A 21,969-nucleotide genomic window follows, 5' to 3' on the forward strand; every position below is an offset into this window, starting at 1 on the left:
CCCTGGTTTCCATCCGGCCACTCAGTTAGCTGGATCAGGGCAGTTAGCATAACCACAGAGAGGCTAACAAAGCGCTAAGCTAAGTGATGGAGAGGGGGAACATCAATTACCTTAAAGGAAAACATGGGGCAGCTTCTTCACTCGGGTCCTGGGTGGGTTGTGTATCTGGAGGAGGCTTTCACACACACAAAGACACACATAGACACACACACTCCTCCAGCTGCTGCTTGTCCTCCTTCATCGCTGATTCCGACGGTGGCAACAACAGCAGCTTCCCTCAGCATCCCTGGATCCGTCCTGCACCTCGTCAGCCACCGTACATGCACATGGAGCAACTAGTTATACTAACAAGCGGTAGGCCCTAGTGGTTTTATCTTATACTGCACTGTAGTTTTAATATTAAGCCAGGATTATCTAATGTTCAATAGAAAATACATATTTCCCATTCTCCTCCATTTCTTCCCCAAACACTTGAAGCTGTCTCCTCTCTTAAATGTGGTAAAAGCGACAGCTAGCGGTCACCGACGCAAATTACACGCAGCATTTCCAGCACCAGTTGCACAAAATGGAAGAAATTCGTTGTATTAATATAACAAACGCTGCAGAATAGTTTAATGGTTGCAGAGAACTTGCTACCGGCTTGAACTGGGTTCCTACACTAGTGACACAGCCTGCCAAAGTGTCCATAAGCAAGGCATTCAGTCCCATTGTTCCAGCTGGACCCCTGTTTGACCTCATGGTTTGAGTCAGTAAATGGTTATTTGAACATGAGCACATTGAAGTAGGAAGTTAATGTTAAATTATTACATATATAATCCAGTAGTCGATAGGTTTAATATGCTTATTATGTGTTCAGATAGTAACCTAACCAGACTGGCACCCAGTATAGAGATGTAATTCCACTAGATCCAGATATTTATTTGGATCTACTCCAAATTGCCCACACTCAAATATCAGTCCCCTAAATGTGTTTTTCGTCAAGATCCAATCATTATTTCCCAAAAATCTAGAAAATTGTTAAATAGTTCCCTTTCTCACAATGTCTGTAAAATTGAATGGGTTCTTCCCTGACCCATACCGCATCCATCAAGAGATCTGTCAAGTAGATTTTGTGTCATCTCGCTTACAAACAAATGGACTCGGGTGAAAACACAAGTACATAACCTCCTTCGCAAAGGTAATAAAGTCATAATAATAAACATGCATAAGCACAGTATTAGTATGCAGTGCAAGGAAGGACTTTATTGAAACAATTCATGTAAAACAACTCAGAAATGGAACACCACCTAACTGCTTCATTTTCTCCTTATGGCAACTTTTACAGCATATTCAGAACTCTTTCATAGAAAAAGAAATATATTTCACAACTTAAACTACATAATTACATAGCAAAGATATCAGTGGAAATGTTAAGGCACTTGATCACCAGAAAAGGCCACGATTAGAAATGCTTCACTCGTTTGGTTCTTTAGTTAGCAGGACATACATAACAACAAAAAAAGGAACGTTTGATATGGCAGTAAAGATTTAAATGAAGATGGAGATGAGAGTAACTCCCCAAAAAATACTTCCAAACTATTGCTCAAAGGAACAGACAGAGAGAACAATGACATTTGGTCCAACAAGTTTAAGAAGTGCTCCTTAAATTACGTCTGTAAATAATCAGGGATATGAGATGTATAAATTATTAACATTTAGGAGACACGAAACCGTTAACTCAAGAAACACTGTATGACCAGTAGATGGCAGTATAGATTACAGGAAAACATCATACTGAAGAGTCTGTTTCTAAAAAAGTAAACTTTGCCCCCTTTGACAGTATTTACTTGTGACTTTGGTTTACTGGAAACAGACGTGGGATGTGAGTGGCGGGTGAAGCTGAACTAAAACTGAAATAAAATGATAAACCAGGCGTGGAAGTAACGCGACATCTGGATTTTAACCAGGAGGTTAAAAATGTTTCTGAAATGTGTTTGAATGCGTCCTGCTACTGAGGACCTGTGGTTTGGATATATAAGATTAAGAGCTAGTTTAATTGAAAAGAAAGAGGAGGAGAAAAGGATGAGGTTATTTAAAAAAAATATATACAAAAATAGTCCTCCATAATTTCACTTTGCAACTAAAATAAATAAAGCCAGCATTGAAGAAACATTTTCTTTGTCAGCCAGCTTACATTGTTATAAACAGGCATTTAGCCGGATATACAAAGGTTTTTCACAGAGCTTTAGAAGAGGGAGAAATCCGCCATCCGAATATTCCTTCATCAGGATGGAAGAGTAACGCACTGTCCAGCTTTGTGCATACAGTAGCTTCTCTTCTTTGAGAGGTTATTGTTGTTGGTCTCCGTCAACTGCTCCAGTCATTTCCCCCTCAAAAAAAGCAAGGCACAAAAGAGTTGTTTGGCAAGGACACATTGTAGTTGGTGATATGTCATTTCCCCAGAAAGTTGAACAAGTCTTTTCGAACAACGTGCTCCATCTGTCCCTCCGTGAAGGTTTTGGTCTCCTTTGCAAACCTGAATTTGTTTCTGTTTCAGCTGGAATGTCTGGATCTCCCTACTCCCCATCTGAGACAGCCTCACTCGTCCTCCCATAAACTGAGGTCCAGTGTTTCTGTGTTTACTTTGAACAGCATGGGAGGGGGAAGCATCTCTTTTCTCCCCCCTCCCGGTCCAGAAACAAACGCTAGGTCTCCTCGTCCCATAGACACAGCTGCTTCTGGGGAACGTAGTAGGTGAAATGGTAGCCCTTGCTGCAGCTCTTGATGCCACACTTGTAGGTGCTGCCTCTGCCCGTGGTGTCCCGGCTGCGGCAGTACTTCAGCAGACACGGGTACCACTCCAGGCGCAGGCTGTACGTGCAGACACAGGGCTGCCACAAGTCTTTAGTGGAGTGACAGGCCTGGAAGCTGGGCGCCTCCGTGGTCACGGGCAGGACCTCGAATATGGAGGCATCCACGCCTACGACACAGACAGGAGCAGGGGTGTTATTATCAGAGGGTTCAGCGTTATACACAAAAAGCATGCTATCATACAGCTGAGTGAATCATTCCCTCTCACTGAACTGAAGAGGGTAAACAAAGTGGCCAAAAGGAGGGAGACGGTGCCGTGATTTGGAAGCTTTGTTATGCAAAGGAGACGCGACTGTGATTCTCTTTGCAGATACCAGTGCACGGCGTGTTTAATGCAAAAGAGAGCTTTGTGAGCCATGACCATCAACATTGTTCCCTGCAACAGTGCTGTCAGCGGACAATGGTGCTGTCGTATGGATTCTCCTCAGCTCAGACAATTTGGACTTCATTGCCATTAAGATGCAGGATCTCACTGGATTCCACTATAAGGCCTCGGCTAGATAAGACTTTATTACTGTGTTTTAAATTCAGGGAAGCGGGAATGTGGACAGACAGTTTGGAGGAATGAACGAAATGTACCTACTCAGGTTTTCTAAAGTAAAGCTTAAGCTGCTGTCAGACACGCACTGAAGTCCACACATTTTCCTGAAATTTTATGTAGGGGCTGCATGAGAGGACGCCAAATGTCAGCTGCTCCGAACTCTCTCGGGAACTTTTCCTGGCAACAAGTGTGCAGCGAGTGGGCGTGTTGACGGATTTTAAAATATGCGATAGACGAAACACAAAAAAGTGAAAACAAGACGAATATCTTTACACTTGAGATGCACAGATCGGCTCTGACAACATCTGAATCCACACGTATGCTCGACTCATCTGCCCATCACCCACCCAAAGGAATTATTTTAGCAGATTATTTAGAGACCCACACCCACATAAACATTCCATCTCCACGGGTGATAATATGGTTACATATAACCGCAATCCCTGCATCTATACACTATATACTATACACATATTGGACGCTTTCAAAGATGTCAATGAGATTCAAGAGCTTTTGGTAATAAGGTCTAATACCGGTGTGGATATAAAAAAAAGTCACTTCCTGCCTCCTTCACACTCTTCCCGGGCCCTCCCCTAAATGTTCTGGACATATCCTTGTTATTGTGAACATGTCTGACCAGCACAATCTCCTGCTGTGTTCTTCTTATGGGAATTTTCCAGAGTTCATGTGATGTAGCCATAGCACTTAAAAAAAACCGAGATAAACTGTGGAGTCATATCACTGACATGAGGAAAGAGGTGTTGAGGAGATACGGATGACAGGGACAGTGTGTGTGTGTGTGGGGGGGGGGATAAAGACAGTCAGTAGAGATAAGGGGTGGTAGAGAAGAGATAAACTAACAGACTTAAGGCTCCATTATCCTACTCCGAATCCGTTACCGAACGGACGGACACTTTTTAATTTATAGTTCTCCGTGCTGAAAACAATTCACCGCCAGAACAGTAGGTGGCGCAACGGAAGACAAGCTTGGAGAAGCCTACCTCATGAGTAATCAGAAGAAGTCCACGCTGTTTATTTACTTACTCCCCACTTTCCTCACACACAGTGTAGGCTATGATGGCAACTAAATAAAATAAAGTGACACCCAGCAGGTCAAAATGCTGATGTAATCGTTTCTTAGCGCAGCGGTTCCCCGGTCTTGTTTCCGAACTGTGTTGCTAATCCCACAGCTTGAAGCAGGGACTCCCGACAATAACTACTACCCAGTGTTTGCTTCGAACCTGACGGTATTGTAGAAACAGTGTCATGATAGAAGTGGAATTAAAGTCGTGACAGCGGGTTTTTGCACTGTTACTCGTGCAGTTAGCATGGTGGCTAGCCCGCTAGCGCCGTTATGGGAACTCGTTATAACTGTATGTGACCGTGCACACATGCCGTCAGTGCTCTCAACAACCACCGTCAGCCGGACAACTCCGCTGGCTTAACACACACGTCACATTAATTGTAGAATCGTAGGTGTGTTTGGTTTTGTTGTGATACAGGGAAAGAAGCAGGAAGTTTGAGGTCCGGAAATGACGTCGTACGGAAATGATGTCGTTAGCGGACCAATCACAGCCAAGGGCTGTCCCTAGGCTTTCCGAAATAAACACGGACAGCTAGAAAAATCAGAGATGCACGAAAAGCTCTCTGAGGCGCTCGGAGAGGGCGTTCCCCGGCAGAGACGGCGGTCCTATCTGTCCGTGTCCGTCAAAACGGAGTAGCATAAAGGAGCCTTAACACGTTGCTCAATCCACCTACAAAAGATTTCAATAATAAAACAGCTGCACGATGACCACTGACCTTTATCCAGCCAGTGTTTGATATCTGACTCCCGGGTGTAGACGGCCTCCCGGGCCTCGCTGCACATGTTGTGGATGTGGGAGCTGAGCTGATGCGCCCGGCTGAGGTTGACGGCCACGCTCATGGTCAGCTGCTCCAGGCCTCTCCGCTCCTCCGCCAGGCGAATGGCATGAGGATTTTTCTGAGCAGACAGAGCAGGAGGATAATGAGCGATTCAAAGTGATCATTCAACTGAGGAGAATAACCCGGGTGAAAATGTCGCCCCCAGTGTCGTACCTGTCTGAGCCGGGCCATGGACTCGCTGGGGATGATCTCATTGCGGTTGAGGCGAGAGATGAAGCACAGCGCCTGGTACTGGTTCTGCCCTCTTTCCAGCTCGCCGAGGATCAGCGCCCGGAATATCTTCACATCCTGCAAGACACGGCGAGATCAGAGATGTCTGGCCGGCTGAGCGGATACACAGACAGTTCCCACACGACATTGAAGTGGTGCGAGAGGCTTGGGTTGTCATAACTCACTGTTTATATGCGCAGGCTCATACAGTTTAGAACAAATAGTCTTTCCATTCTGGTACTTGATGCAGCAATTTTCCAGACACACAGAGTAATTCAATATGGGGGGAGTTCAAAGATGCTCAAACAACCGTCTGCTCAGAGCAAAAGGGGAGTTTATGTTTCTCTCCAGCCATAGAGTTTCATCTGACAGTTTGTTGATACTTTTTATTGTCTGTACGCCTGTGAGACGTCGCTCCAGTCATGCTCTGGTTACTTTTGCTGTCAAATTAAGGCTCATGGGCCCGTTTCATGGCACACTCATCCGAGTACTGCATGCCGTATAAAGTTTTTTGACCGCTCTGTTTTATGTGGAGCCGTAGAAATAGGAAAACGGTGATAGCGGAGACCTCGGGCGCACACACGCACACAAAAACCTTGCTGCTGCTGGCAAACGTGACAGAGATCTGGCGCCGAACCAAAGGCCATAAAGAGTTCCGTAAGAGCAAAGCATGATGGGAAGCTCCAGCTGTGGGGAGAGCAGAGCAGAGCAGCAGACCTGTCTCCCTTCTCATCAGACACCCCCCCTCCTTGGCTTCAGCTTCCAAAACAGGCACACACAGTCCCAAACACCCCTCCTCCGCTTTTCACACACCCGTCCGAAGCAAACAGGTTTCGGAGGAGGAGGAGGAGGAGGAGGAGAGGTACCGAGGCCGTCACTCCCCAAGCAGGAGGAACCCTGCCGATAACATGGGAGCAAAGATAACTCCATCGAGTCCTCCTCCGAGCTCGATGGTCCCACCGCCTCCCTGCAAGAATGTACGCACTGGCAGGAGAGCAATGTAACCTGCCGAAAACGTGTTTACGCTCTGCTTTGTGTGATCGCCGGTGCCCCCCCCCCTCCCGAGCGCCACTTCTATCTGTGAAAAGAGTTTTCTGGCAGGCGTACAACACAAGCACGGCTATTACACAAGACAATCGTGCGATGCTATTTGACCTTTGGAAAGCAAATCACTGAGCAAATATTGATTCACAGGCTTTGCGAGATATTAACCTCGGATCACCACCAACACCCCCCCCCCCCTCTTTCCTCCTCCCTCCAACAGATCTCCGTGAGCCGCTTCATGAAAAAACTCATAGACTCAAAGAAACCCAGAAAGTTGAAATGAAATAGCCATGCTGTGATAATAACCCAGGACTCGTGTTGTTGTTTTTTAAACAGAGAGAACAAAGTCTGACTGATTAAAGAGAATGTCAGGACCAGAGGAGGCACCGATATATCATCGTGAACAGAGACGGTCGAGAGTGCCATTTCCCCTCAAGTGAAGGGAGACGCGGAGGCCACGGCTTCCAGACCTCCCATATTGCAGACACATGGCGCTACACTGGGACGCTGTGTGTGTAGGCAGCGAGAGAGAGAGAGAGAGAGAGGGAGAGAGAGAGAGTAGGGGGAAGGCATTCGTCTCAGCCACATGGATCTGCCCCAGGGCTCTCTGGGTAATTACAGAGAGGCAGGGTAGAACCCCACTGACTCCGCTTCTTTGGAACTTTGCTTGATACTAAAGTGTGGATGCCGAGATCTCCTCCTCCTCCTCTGGTGTCATTATGTGTCCAGATTAATGATTGTCTACTGCTGCTGCCACGCAATTGGATTTAGGCCAAAAAGGCGAGGGGAGGGCACCGGTGCAAACTGTGGCGACAACATTTTCTGATGCAACTTAACCCGACACCATCTGTACACAATGGGACAATTTACGGGGATAGTTGTTTTTTAGGCTTTTCATGCAGCGTAAGATGAGACAATCAACACCACTCTTTTGTTTTTATGCTAAATGTGAGGCTACAGTCGGCAGACGATTGCTCAAATGGCTAAAAAACAAAAACCAGCGTTGGTATCCCGGCAGTTGAGGTGCAGCTGAGATAATAATCAGCGCGGCTTCTGCCAGCCAATAGAGTAATAACAATGACATCATCTGCCACATCTCTGTTCCAGACAGAAGCTGCTGGATTCAACCGTTTGTTTGGACAAGACCAGACTCACTGCCTGAAAACCAGCACTGGCCCATGCACACGCTGACGGGCTGGTGAAGACACACACACACACACACACACTCAGAGTGTGATGAAAAGAAGAAGGTGGTAAAACGAGTGAAATGTACACTGCTGTTTGGATGACAGGCGGCATCCGAACAAGTCGGAGCTTAATACAAAGTGTTGATGAGGAGAGACTGATATCAATGCCACCATCTTGCACAGGGGGTGGAGCCCTGGCGGCGAGGTCCCACCGGCCGACCAATCACGAGTCAGTCTCAGCTGTCAAATAACTAATCTCAACCAAACTGACTGCAAAGATGAGCACTTGAACAAACATCACTGTGATAAGAACTGCAAATAACAGAAACAGGCTATTAAAAAAGAAATTGATGTGTACTTTGACTGTTTGGTTCATGTCCCGTCCACTAACATGCGATTGAGATGCTTTGGCTTCACTTTGTCATCTGTCTTTCTATCAGTCCATGGGAAGAGCAGAAGTGGTTAACATACTGTTTCCTGTCGTGGCAGAACCTTTGCTCTCTATATAAAGATTCAGTCAAATGTTGCTTGTATAAAAAACATGCAGATTAGTTTAATGCTGGCGATGCATCTAAATAGAAAAACAAAACTGCAACTTAACAGTCAACTCAACCTGCCAGAGCTCGAAACTGAAGGGTAAGTCAAATTAGATTCAAAACTACTGCTTATGGAAGTGGTTGTTCCTATATCAGGGAAGTGAGTCACCACCTAAAAGTGCATTTCCTCAGACCTACATCAAATGAAAGGTTTGCAGACCAGCATTTAGAGAAAATCATCAGGTACGGACATTAAGAATTAAAAGTGACATTTCCCTCTTCTTGAAAGAGACGGGCAATACCATAATCAAAGGGCAGTGTTGCCTTGAGTTTTTTTCCCCACCAGAGCCGCGTAAATGTCAGCCCGGCTATAAATAATCCACATAAGTACAGATTCCTCGGCATTGCTCCTTGACACCGGGGACTTAGTGCATTTGTAGACAAACTAGCGCTGGCCAACAGCCAAACACAAGTCTGTATTCATGCAACCTGACATTTGGGTCATACTAAGACCTGTTAAACAGGAGATAGGTGGGGGCCTGTTGCGTTTGTGGCTACCTTTGGTGGGCCAGATTATTTAATGAGGTGCACAAAAGCCCATTCAGACACTCAAAGGGTGCCATTTACTGAGAACATTCTCCGGCACTGAAGTTGTAACCCACCTGGCCCAAGTGCAGTCTCTTTACGGAGCATGTACCTGGTTTACTGGCTCTTAGAATCAGATCTGTGTGAAGCTCATATACTGGTATAAAAATAACCCCATTTTTCTACCAGGCTTCTGTGGCTGAGAGCAGTTTAAATGTCACAGTGAAATACTACAAGACATAAAACGTTAACTTTGGATTTTTCATACAAACTGTGCCACCTCACACTTACATGCATGGATGGACTTTTGAACTCACAGAAAGGCATGCACACACACTGGGACAGACCCCCTTCCACCGACCCACCCCCACAACACACACACCCACACACACAGTGTACCAGTAGCTATCCCCCTGTGCAGCGAGTTCTTCCTGTTTTCCAATCCCCTCTAAGACCCTGTCTGTTGATAAGGCTGATGGCTAGCTGCTGGTCAACCATGAGTCATTTGAAATCATAGTGGGTCTCTCTGGGTATGTGCAATGGTCGGAAATTACCTTTTAAAGTAATTGTTTAGAGCTGAAATCATAGAGATGGATTCATAAAAATAAAAAATAAAAATGTAATCTATTGTTTTTCCTTTTTTAAAGTCCCTTTCCTAGTCAGGGGTTACTGAGCCTGCAAAAGCCATTTTCAGACATGAACTGGAAAATGTCCAGAAAATAGGGTATTGATATTTTCTGGAAGTTTTTTTTCACGCAGCAGAAGATTGTCCTGTTGGGGAAAATGTCTGGAACTTTCAGGTGACGGGTGGCGTCTGGGTTGAGCACGCAGGAGGCAGGACATGTCATCGAAATTCTGCTGTGGAAATCACGTGTTTTTGTTTACAGTACATTGACACTGGCATTGGCGCTTATCACCAAAAAACCTTGAATTTCATTCTGTCCCCAAATAACTTCTTGTCTTGTAGGACACCTCTTCTCCATCCTATGTTATCATCAAGCCGACCCTGCACACTAAATTTTCCGGACATTTTCCTGATGTATTCTCACATGGGCTCACTCGAACATTTTACTCTGGGGGGCCTGGCAGGAAAAGTTCCAGAACAGAATTCTGCATTCTCACGTACAGATGCTTTGGAAAATGGAACTCAAACATAAAAGCTCATAGAATCCAGTTGATCCAATAATCTTGTATTTGTAGTAAGATACCAGATGAAACCTCGTATTGACTTTTCAGACCACCCAACCTCACTAAATGGTTCTGACTTCGTTCTAAAAACAACATGGATTTACCATATTTTGGGATGGGGAAGATATTTGCCGGGGTGCATGAGCGTAGCGCGGTGGGAAAGCACAGGTGTAGGCAGGGATTAAGGAACACGTTGGGGGAGAGAGAGAGAGGGGTGGAGAGGGGGAGACAGACAAAAGGAGCGGGAGAAAAGCTGCTGCGCGAAGAAATGCTTGAGTTGAAGCTAATTACAGAGGCTCCGAAGGCAGGAATGTGGAGTCACATCTTGGGGCTGGTCACACCTGGCTGTCCAAAGAGTGAACCAATTAGTAAACAGTGGCAGTGAATGGACAATGCAAACACGGGAGGCCACACAAAGAAATTAGTTCGCCCTGGCTATTTCTTTGGCAACATCGGGAGGTAACTTACTTTGCCTACTGCTGGAGTTTTAATACTCGAGTGTTAAACATGAACTCAGGAGTCGAAACATAAAAACCGCACCAGCAGCTTTCAATAAATCTTCCAAATGCTTCAACCCTGTGTAAAATATGTGCAGGCCACACTGAGGGAACCATTTCTTCACACAGAATCTGGATACAATTATCCAGACACCCAAACTGTTTATGGAGACTTTTGCATTCAGGAAATTAGAGACAAACAGCGAGTGCTAACAGGGAAGGAAATGAGACAGAAAGATAAGGGAAAAAAACAATAGAGACAGCTACTCTCCCATTCTGCCTCTAACCATTGAACTGCAGCTCTCATATCCTGCGGCTGGACAAACACCAACAGCTGTTTTAAGGCAAAGGAATATAAAAACTAATGCTTTAATTCAAACTATTTATAAGAAAAACTTTTTGGGAAAGGCAGATATATGAATAATGCTATATTTTCAAAGCCTAGTATGCAAATATGATATATAAATAAATTCATATATGCATACTGTGTGTTTTAGACACCGAACATTTTTGCTTCTAGCAATAATATTATTAAAAATGGGGAAAATGTGAATATTAAATGTTTCTTTGAGAAAAAAAAAATTCTACTTTCTAAAGTGTTCTTTAAAAGTACTATAAACTTTCTTGCTTTGCTCTTTTTCTTAACATTTACTGTAGGAGTTCTATTTCATGGCTGGAAAAGTGACACAAGAGCAGTTTATTTGACAAAGAAACAAGGGTGGTGTAATACTGTCACTGACTTTAAACTTTAGCCATAGAACTGAACTGTCACCAGAGTTGCAGAGTCTAGTTAAACACAGTACCTTTGTGTAAAGTAGCCAAAAAGGACAGAGCCAGGGACAGATTTGACTAAAGTGCACTTCAGGACACTGTGCAGGGATCAAAACGGGAGATCTGGCAGAGCAAACCCTTTGTTAGCTTTCCGTTGCCAACTGTGATCTTCAAACCTCTGAGTGATCGCAGCTATGCACAGTGCAAGCCACAACTGCCGTCTGCTTATCCATCAAAGGAAGCGAGAGCAGCTCGGTGCACTCAACTGTCGCTGATCACTGGAGTAGAAATAAAAAGGATCTGAACGTGTGAATGATAGCTGTTCCTGTCTCCCCCTGCGTCACTGTGGGAAGGGGAAGCCCTTTTCTTTATCAGCAGCGTTACATACGAACATCTGGCCTGTACGGTGGGGGGAGGACCACGGATAAAGACATCAACCGAGGCCACCAGAGGCCAAAGGGGCCCATGTGGGGCCTTGAAGGGCCACAACAAGGCCACAGAAGAGGCTTTTTTTTCCACTGGGATTCAGAGTCAACCAGAACAAAGGGGGGTTAGGAGAAAGATATAAGAGATCTTTGGAAAGGTAAACGCTGGCCTGCACATATTGGAATGACAATGCAACATAACTTAATTAATATGAACCCAAAATCTGCAATAATTTAATATATAAACTAAAAGGGAACAGTGTATTTATTAAAGCAATGGTCCGACAGTCCTCTGATGAAATTTAAAGTCACTAGATTCAGATTTTATTGATTTATTTTCGTTAAGACTTATGAAATATTCTCTGAGAAATCCATGGAAATGTAGAAAAACGCTAGCTCTCGCAATATTCCTGGATCCACACCAAAACTGAACAGGGGCTCACTCAAACCTATGTAATAATATTAAATGTTTATTTATCTAATTCTAGGTAATGAGGGACTATTTTTCTTGAAAAGCGAGAGCAGGGCAGTTTGTCTGAATCCCACATGCTGTTTTATCATTAACTTATTTGCGGAGTTCTCTCTCTCCCACACAGAAAAGAGGCATCATCATGACAAGGGAGGCTGAGCAGGAAGGAGAAGTCTTCCGAGTGACCGCTCAACACAAATAACAGCTCGAATATCTGAACGTTCATTGTGCTGACGGAGGAAGAAGTGAAACGCAATGTTAAGAGTTTCATTTTCAAATCACTCTGAGGCCGAATTTATAACACGGATGAGTTCACTGACCGATTGTGACTCGCAGATGACTCACTGTAACCTTTCCCAAAAGTCATCGTCTGTCCCCACAGTGTGTTACAACAACATTTCCGGGAACAGGTCACACGTACCTGTAAAAAAAAACAAGTCTTTACAAGTTTGTGCAAGTGACAAAGTGGGATGGTGTTTCAGTATTGAGTGAGAGGCGAGGTGTGGCAGCCCCGAGGTGACTGCACCGACTTGTACCTGATGTCATGAGCCAGCAGGCAGGAACAAATACAATTAACAGTGGTTTCATTTCCCAGAAAACAGAAAATAACTAAATGAATTGCCAAAAGGTCGCCCCCACACAGGACAGTTTGCATAATGGCTACAGTTCAAGTTCCACTATCTATTAATTCCACAAATCTCTGTCAGTTGGTTTGTCTGTATGCGGGCTCACGCATCTTGAGAATCGTTCATCTCATTGGCTTCACACTTGGGATGTATATTGATAAGGGCCCAAAGGATGAGCAGTGTCCAATTAGGTGTGATTTGGAAAAGCAATACTCATGAACACAGCAATAAGAAGTTGAGCTTCACTAAACAGGTGAACAGCCCTTTGTGCAGCGGCGGTGACTCAGCTTCGTGGTTCTGTGGAGTGCAGCAGTCGGCCTTTACTCGCCACAGCTCACTTTTACAGTTTCAGAAATAAAGCTGTATCCATAGTCAAGGCAACCAGGCATGTTTGGAATGGCCACTGCACTAGATACTGCAATTCTGATGAGCGATGATGTAAGTGAAGGCCGTGACAGACCTAAGAATGGTCACCTGCCAAATTGGGTCACAGATATTGTGTATCCAAAAGAGAGAGAGAGGCCTCCCACCTCCCATTCTGCTTTTAACATAGCACATGAGGGTGTGTGAAGAATCTTCAGCTCATTCTTACAGCGAGCTCATTGTTGAGCGAATGACATAAAGCCGCTGTACTTTGAAGACAGTATACACATCAGGATATACAGTACAGCGTGAGCTGATCGCTCGGCCCCAGGCCGCAACTCAATCCGCTTCATAAAGACTGAATTAACACAAGCGGCAGACGTGCTCTTTCACATCGTGGCGCCATTGTTTACAAAATCGAGAACCATTTAACGTGATCGTGTGAGATGGTCGAGTGACTTCCTGACATCTGTTAGTCACTTGACCCAGCACAGCAAGAGGTCGCTCATGCAGTGTCAACACTGACATAGACACAGTTACAACTTTCATGCCGAGAACAAACTCTCCAAAACAAATTGTTGTTGTATATTATTTTATTGTTTTTGTATTATTTATAATAATACTGAAGCTTTTTCAAAACTGATGTCATTTTTTATGTGATCAGTCCGCACCCCATTTTCCAGATATTTTCCAGAGCAGATTGTCTCTCGTCAGATGCGTTCACAACTACAGGAACCTTTTGGGAGCATATGGGCGATAGCTGGTGTCTGGGTGATGCAGAAGGCATGACAGAACTTACACATTTAGATTCGCAGGGGAAATCTCTCACGTCGAAGATGGTGGGAGGAGATACTGACACATTTATTTTTGTGGTGACAAGAAAATCTACGAAGAAATTGAAGTTTTGCAAGTGTCGCACGTTCGAAACGCCATCAACACGCCCTTTAACTTGCTATGAATTTTCCTGCGGTATTCCCACATGGACTCACTCTGACATTTTCATGATTTTCCTCAAAATGCCTCGATCATTTGTCCTCTCACATACAGCCCCATGTTGTCTGAAACTTCAACTTCAAATGACAGCAGACTGTTTGAGCATGATCTGACAACACCAGTGTATATAGAAAGCTTGAATAGCCTTTTCAAATCCTTCTGCACTATTGGGACCAAAGGGTTACTTGTATATTTCCAAAAGACACAAAACTGTTCCAACAGTGCTCTCAGATGTTCTAATATATACTGTAGCCAAGGTGCATGAAGGATGTGCACCATTTCCTCCAAGAAATGAGACCTTCTTCAAGTGTGAACTCAGCCGAGAAAGAGCCTGTGTGAAGTCACTCGCATTCCTGCATTGATCAAACCCACTAGTTGGACATGAAAGTCAGACACACGGAGAACAAACTGATTAACTTCTGACAAAGGCCCTACATCTGGAGAGACCCAAAACAGCCTCTCCAAAAATGCGAGACATTTCCCTGGGATTAATCTCCGAGACATGGTTTATGTTCAGCTCAAGGTCTGTGACTGTGTAGGACCATAAATTGTTGCAGTGGTTGCCGAACAAAAAAAAACAGATCAGCAAATAACAAATAACTGTCAGTAGGAGGTTACAACAGTGCATCTGCATTCACATGTGTTGTGTGTTGCACAATTGTACATTTGCCACAGCTTGTTATCACACAGATTGATGCAATTTCACATAATTGAGAGAAGATTCAGCTGTAAATACTCGACTGTGACACCGGATAGGAGGAGAGTTAAATTACTCAAATGAATGTGCAGGATGCAATGTTGATAGCTAGCGCTCTCTCAATCAAAACAATGACAAAATTCCTTGTTTGAGGACATTGTGAAGCAGCGTGGGATCATGGGAGTTGTGGTCTTCACCACCATTGCTGGGGGAAATCGACCCTATGGTCAAATCACGTTCACGGATGAGGTCATGTGTTAAAGTTTTATTCACATTACAGTGCAAATAGTAATGAATAATCCGGATCCGGTAAGAGTGACTAATAAAAACAGTAGAAGGAGAAAACAGCAGATTGGCTAACTGGTAAAAACTGGATTTTACCTTCGTCATGCATCTTTGCCCCAAAAGTTAAAAGCAGAGATGGACAAATAAAAGGTAAAGTAGATATGATGCAAATTAAAAGACGTCAAAAATGAAATGTCCTGTTACCTCAAATCAAATTGTGGATTTCCCCCGGTACTAACATGGTTGGAAATATGTTTGTAACCTGCAAATGCTCTTGGACAATAATCAAAAATGATAATGTGACAGTTCTTCAGTGGTTTGAAAGTAATTCTCATGTGTTACGTACATGTGGATTTTTACTCAGCATGACACCGAAGTGTCGAGCGTAAGCTGAACCACATTATCTTTTCCATATGTCTACATGCCATCGCAGCAAACGTAACCGTCCTGGAATCACAGTGCGGCTGATTCTCACAGTGATTCATTGCTTGGATAAGGTTGACTAAACTTCCTTCTCACATCCAGCAGAGCACTCCACCGGTCTCTAATGGCTCGAACATTTAACCATCACATCTCTGCCACGTATTCACAAAGCACCGAGGAGCGAGAGGCTGGCTGTCTGATTTCCTTTCTTTGGAAATGATACTGATAAAGATGGTAGACTTTAAAGAATAAAAGACACATGTGGAAATGCTTGTTGATCAGTTACATTCACTTATCTATCCCGAGTAACGAAAGAAGATTTGTACCAGAAGGCTACAGAATCCACCGTTGGCTGTGAAGTTCATTATAATCTCTCCAGTGTTCAACATCCCTGTTAAAACGCTCTGTTCTTCCCACATGCGTTCATCTGGACTGTATATTCATGGCAGCTGGAAGTGACAGCTCATCCAACTTTCCATAAATTCTGGAGATACTGCACAAGAGCTGAATAAAAACCACATGCAGGAGAACTGAGGGGAGAGCGGTGAGGAGCAAGCAGGAGACGCGGAGGGGGACAGGGGGAGAAAGAGAGGGAGGGGGCAAGGAGGGCGACCTACAACTGGAGCAGATAAATCAAGCAACGGAAAAGTAAAGTGATCTAAGAGGTTTTCGTTGGCTTTATTCAAGTAAACAAAACCATATGTGCGCCTGTGTGAGTGTGTGTGTTTGTGTGTGTGTGTGTGCAAGCATCAAGGGACGCAGCAACGCCGGTCGCCTGCTCACAGATCAGTGTACATCTCTTTATATCGGTGTGTCACCAATGATTGGGGGCGACGGCCTCTTCTCTTTCAACTTTAAATTAGCTGTTTTGGTTGGTGAACCAGACGTGCGGATCAAAAAGGTCAGACATGCCCACTTAATCCTGGTAAATCTCCCCCTTCACATCTCGCCAGCCTGTCAGCTTCTGTGTGACAGCAACCATCACAGACACATGCCTTTGCTCTGTGAGCCCCCCCACCCCCCCACCCCTCCCCTCGTGCTCAGCAGTTGTACTTTTCCCTCCAGCTCTGACATTTATGTGACAGAGTCGGGATGGTCAAAAGTGAAACAGTGTCATCTTCCCTAAAAAAAAAAAAAAAAAAACACACTCAAATGCAGTGCCGAGACAGGGAGGGACGCTTGATCAGCTCGTCTACTTTTAGAAGAATTCTAAATATGGCTGCTGCTGCTGCTGGTGCTCCGCTCCGGGCCGGTCCCACGAGCGGCGGGCGTTCTAGGGCCGCTGGGGTCTGTGGGCAACCACATCTGAGGAGCAGCAGCTGTCCTGACCTCTGCCAGACGCATGCTGGGATGGAAAACCATGAATGAAACCAAAGCCCTACTTGGGTTACACCATCTACTCCAGGACGTTTGGGGGGGTTTTCACATCGGTGACCCTGCATCCTTTGCAACAATTAAGAAGGAACCACAAGGCAAGTGCGGTAATTTGATTAAAGCTTTGATGGATTATAAATCTGATCTCATGTTGTAATCACAAATAAAAAGTGTAGGAAAAATACCTCAAGAAAAAGGAGAACAACTAGTAAACAAGTGGACCCATAACTCCTATTTGCCACAACTGAGTTTTTGGATTGTCAACCTTACATCTTGGTACACAACTTGGATTAACAGAGGTTTGGAGATTACACACAAACTCCTGTCTGATCCGGTTTGGTCCTGGGACCAATCAAGTGAAAGGGAAGGTTGGGGCTCGGTGCTCCCTGAAATCTCTCCCAGGTTTCTCAAGTGAAACAGGGACCTGGGTAATTTTGGATCGTGCCTAATTCTAACAGTGACTAAATTGTGTGTTGTTGCTACTCGGGTTTGCAAGCTGTGACTTGATGAACCCTTAGTGGGTCACCTGGTTGAGGGGAATAGATGTTGACCCCTTCCTCATGACCCCCAGGAACATCACTGATGATGGAGCCTAAGCACATTCTACAGATGTATCTTGCAGCCTGGAAAAGCTGAGTCTTTATCTACAGGATTAACTTCTTGTTTTATCTGAGGACCTCGTGGACCCCCTGTTATTTTGGGGAACCTGGAGTGGACTCAGATGCAACAAGTTCTGATTGAGACTGTCTAAGAGCAACTTTAAAATATCATAGTCATCATATAATGTCAGGAAAACGCAGGGGGGGGGACATGGTCTGTGCGTAAAAGTGTGTAAATTTGAGTTGTCGCCACCTCTCACCTGTTTAAAGTCCGCCATGAAAGTGATGAGTGTCCCATCGCCCTGCTTGAACTCCACCGAGATCAGGTCTCTCTCGCTGTCCGCCTCCAGCACCTCCTCGGTCACCAGTCCGTCCACCAGCCGGACTCGAACCCGCAGCTCGGACCCGAGTCCCAGCGCGACCACCAGCACCAGGGCGCACAGACGCGTCAGGATCCGAACTGAAGCCGCAGACACGCAGCTGGCACACATCCCCAAAGACGCACAGCCCGAGCCGACAGAAGGGGAGAAACGCGAGGTGAAGTGTCCCAGGTCTGCGTTCATGTCCCCGCAACTAGTCTCTGGGATTGGTCGTAAAAAGTCTTTCGGGGGCTGTAGTTCGCAGGTCGCACCTCCATATGGCCTCCTCCTCCTCCTCCTGAGCGCAAGCACTTTCCAGAATTACATGGAAATCAGCACGACAATCCCCCTCTCTGAAATCTCTGCTTCTTCACTTGCAGGAGCTGAGTTCACCTCCATTGAAAGTGTGTGTGTGTCCGGTGAGAGGATCGTGCGCAATCCGCTTTCCCCCTCGCACGCTGCTCCTCATTCTGCTTTCTGTGGATATTCACGTCTTCTTTTTATTCCTCCCTCGACACTTCATGCTCCCCCGTCACTTCCTACCCGTCGGTATCCCACCGCTTCCAAACTTTCTGTTGTGTGTGTGTGTGTGTGTAGGGATGGTAGTAAACTCTTAAAGCTATACCACCCCCTGAAAAGTCTGCCCATCCCCCTAAAGGCCTCATGTGATCGCTCTGCAACCAGCAGCAGGCTGCACTGATTATATCAAAGTATTATAACAAAGGTGAAGTTAGGAGTTGTTGCAACACTGTGGTGGGCCCTGAAGGGCAGAACACAACAACACACAACAAAACATAACAACAGAGGAGAACATAAATCAAAAAACACAGCAACATAATCAAAAAACACAAAAAAATCAAAACATTGAACACAACAACAAATAACAAAACACAACAGATAAAATTAAAAGAATAAAAACACAACAATTAAAAAAACTGATGAAAAAGTTGCTTAAAAAAACCAACAGCAAATCACACAAAAAAACTAAGAAAAAATCCAGTATGAGTTAAACATTTAATTACAGAACATAAACACAACAGCAAATCACATTGCACTACAACAAATCCGAAAACACAACAAATCACTAAACTAGACGGCAAATTACAAAACACAACAAATAAGAAAAACAACATAACAAATCAAAACACTTGAGGCTTCTTATGATATCAAGATAGATACGATAAATTACATTTTTAAATGTAATTCCGTAACTTTGTTCATACGTGTATGAAAATAGCATTGCATGAATTCTTCTAACTCGTCTTTTTTGGGGCATATCAAATATTATTGTTGTATATTTGGATTCCACAAGTGTGAATAAACAACATCCTAATGAGGAAAACTTCAGTGTAAGATGTTCTAGTATTTTCCCTGTTATCTCTCTCACTAGTTTAATGAACAAAGTTGTGTAAAAACAAAGAAGAATCCCCCCTGTTGTTTCTCAGGTGTTTATCTAATGGATCAATCTAATCCCTGACACTCTTTGTTTATGAGTTCAGTTGTGATAGCGGCCCTCTGAAATAAATCTGTCAGGTAATTATTACCTTTGAAGACGTTGGGTGATTCACAGGTTTCAACTGAAGTTAAAAAAGAATTGTAGTCTCTCTTTTACTCTTTGGCACATGTTATTAAATTTTATGACGTCCTCAGGGGAAGAGCCTGATGAGCCCTAGGTGAGAGCTGCCAAACAAAGAGAAGCTGCCTATCTGATGTCGGGCCTCATCCAATGTTTGATTACCATTGTGTGTGTGTGTGTGTGTGCGTGTGTGTGTGTGTGTGTGCGTGTGTGTGTGTGTGTGTGTGTGTGTGCGCGTGTGTGTGTGTGTGGGTGGGTGTGTGTGTGTGTGTGAGTTACATCCTTGCAGCACCTACAACCACCTGAGCAGCAGCGGTGTGTTATCTCTGCGTGGCTTGATGCACTGCATTCTGGGTGGGCCTCCCCCCCCGGGGCCGGTGACCCCCCACCCTCACCCCCACCCCCACCCAACCTCCCCCCAATTGTGGCCGCACTCGAGTGCTGCTGAGACCAAGAGGTGGACGCTTCAGTGAAGGGGAAAACAAACAGAGAAGAGGCCATAAAGCCGAGCAAACATGGTTAGCCGGGGCCTGGCAAACCAAACCCGGGCCCTGGATCCCGTTAGAGTGCAGGAGAGAAGGTCAGGCAAACACAGCTCTTTGTCAGGCCGCGGGTATTCTGCGGCTACATCTCAGTTAGAGCGGTTTAAGTAGCCTCAGGGCCAAACTTGGACCCATAGAACAGGACACGGGACACATGTCAAATCTGACAGTTCACTAAACCTCGTGAAAGACAACCCACTGCCAACCAACATGCAGCGTCTCCCTCTCTCTGATAATCAGGAGTAATTTTGATCCCGTGCTTGCTGGCTGCACTTGTCATGTTGTATTCGTACAGGCAGAAGTCCAAAGTGCAGTGGCTCTGGGAGGCTGTTTGCCAGTAGCGATAAAGACAGGCAGTGCAAAGCTACAGTTAGTGAAGGGAAGTTGTCCTGTAGTAATTACAGACCCAATGAGGAGGGCTGGGTGAACCAGGTCAGGGCTTCACCTCGGTGGTCCGGTATGAAACAATGGGCCCGAGAAGAGAACAAGCAAATGTGAAAATCATACAAACACCCTGAATATGTTTTCTTACTGGCATGTGATCTGCTTTACACTCACACTCATGTGTCCACACTGATGTTGATACATGCAAAATTTTCAACCAATAAGAAACTTTCCAAAAGTTTCCAAAAACTATTATTTATACCGATAACAAAGCTTTTTTAAAACTCATGTGATTCGTCATTGGATCAGTGATAAAAGCTATTGGCTTTTTTTTATGTGTGACCTCTAGAAAATGTCCGGGATATTGGGTTTGGCCATTTTCTGGAGTCTGTGTTTCGCATATGAAGAACACATCAGGAGATTGTCCAGGTCAGTAGCGTTCACAACAACAGGAAAATGTCTGGAACAATCAGGTGGGAGGTGGTGCCTGGGTAGAGCCCGGAGGAGGATCACGTCACAAGAGTCACAATGACCTTTTTGGGAACCCTGAAAACCTTTCCATTGTCGTTTTCGCAAGTTGCCACACGTTTCTGTATTTGGATGTGTTGTGACCTTTTGCAACACATGTGTCTTCAAAATTGATGCAATTGTTTCCTTAATTTGCGCATGTTTCTTTTCATTTGGATGTGTTTGATTTAATTTGTAGTGCGTTCAGCTCTCTCTGTCACTGCACAATACCCCTCACTTCATCCTCTCATTTCAATCATGAAAGAGAACCTTTGGTAGCCCACTCCCGATGTAAGTGTATTGTTTATATAAATATTTAAATATAAAGGGCCCATTCTAAGATAAAGAAAACAAAATGTTTTTACAATTTAGATCTGTCTGCCAATAGATCCTTTTCACCTTTAAGACAACATCTAAGAACTTCAAAGTTCCTTATTCTGTCATGAAAGCAGCTCAGCTGATGGCCTCATGTGTTTATATAATGAAATTCACTATGAATGTACTTGTTTGATTTCACTTTTGCTTTCGCTGTTTCCCGAACTACCGACTTTATCTTTGTTGTGAAAAGCTCAGATGTGCTTGGATATTCTCCTGATGGTTCCAGCTGAAATGGAGTGAAGGTATTTGCATTCCTGAAGGCAGGAACCTGTGAAATAGACACCATCGCCTTCGGTCTGTCTCCTCTCGTCTCTCTATGTGATCCCTTTTTCATCCAAGACACACAGCTGGAAAAGTTTCCTAACCTAAACACATGAACTCTTGGCTTCCTCCTATAGTTTGCAAAATAAAAAAAGCAATATAAATCTCTTTGTTCAACCAGATGCATTCACTCTTGAGCAATGATGTGATCATATAGATAAAGAATTACGAGCTTTATGTTTATATTTCGACATCTTACTAACTATTTAGTAGCTCTTGGGAATTCTTATTCACAGTGAATCGCAGCTGAAATGAATGGTCAAGATGCTATTGGAGTTTTAATATTCAAGAAGCCAAATTCAAAAGCAGCAGGAAA

At 44.5% G+C, this 21,969-nt stretch overlaps 1 protein-coding gene across 1 annotated transcript; it reads right to left on the reverse strand.

The window, feature by feature from the left end:
• Window positions 1-1,216: 1,216 nt before the first annotated feature.
• Window positions 1,217-18,531, reverse strand: oafa (OAF homolog a (Drosophila)). The gene is made up of 4 exons (XM_061072870.1): window positions 17,847-18,531; window positions 5,468-5,602; window positions 5,192-5,372; window positions 1,217-2,959 (listed from the first exon to the last, which is right to left on the reverse strand). Exons 1-4 carry the CDS (start codon window positions 18,147-18,149, stop codon window positions 2,685-2,687), a joined length of 894 nt encoding a protein of 297 aa, XP_060928853.1. The 5' UTR covers window positions 18,150-18,531; the 3' UTR covers window positions 1,217-2,684.
• Window positions 18,532-21,969: the final 3,438 nt, after the last annotated feature.

The sequence above is a fragment of the Limanda limanda genome, chromosome 6 (assembly GCF_963576545.1).
Source record: "Limanda limanda chromosome 6, fLimLim1.1, whole genome shotgun sequence".
In the NCBI taxonomy this organism is placed as follows: domain Eukaryota; kingdom Metazoa; phylum Chordata; class Actinopteri; order Pleuronectiformes; family Pleuronectidae; genus Limanda; species Limanda limanda.

Coding starts and splice junctions, on each gene's coding strand:
- oafa (XM_061072870.1), bottom strand. CDS start 18,149: ATGAACGCAGACCTGGGACACTTCACCTCGCGTTTCTCCCCTTCTGTC. Junction 5,603..17,846: donor TCATGGCGGACTTTAAACAG/GTGAGAGGTGGC, acceptor CGTGTCTTGCAG/GATGTGAAGATATTCCGGGC. Junction 5,373..5,467: donor CCATGGCCCGGCTCAGACAG/GTACGACACTGG, acceptor CTGTCTGCTCAG/AAAAATCCTCATGCCATTCG.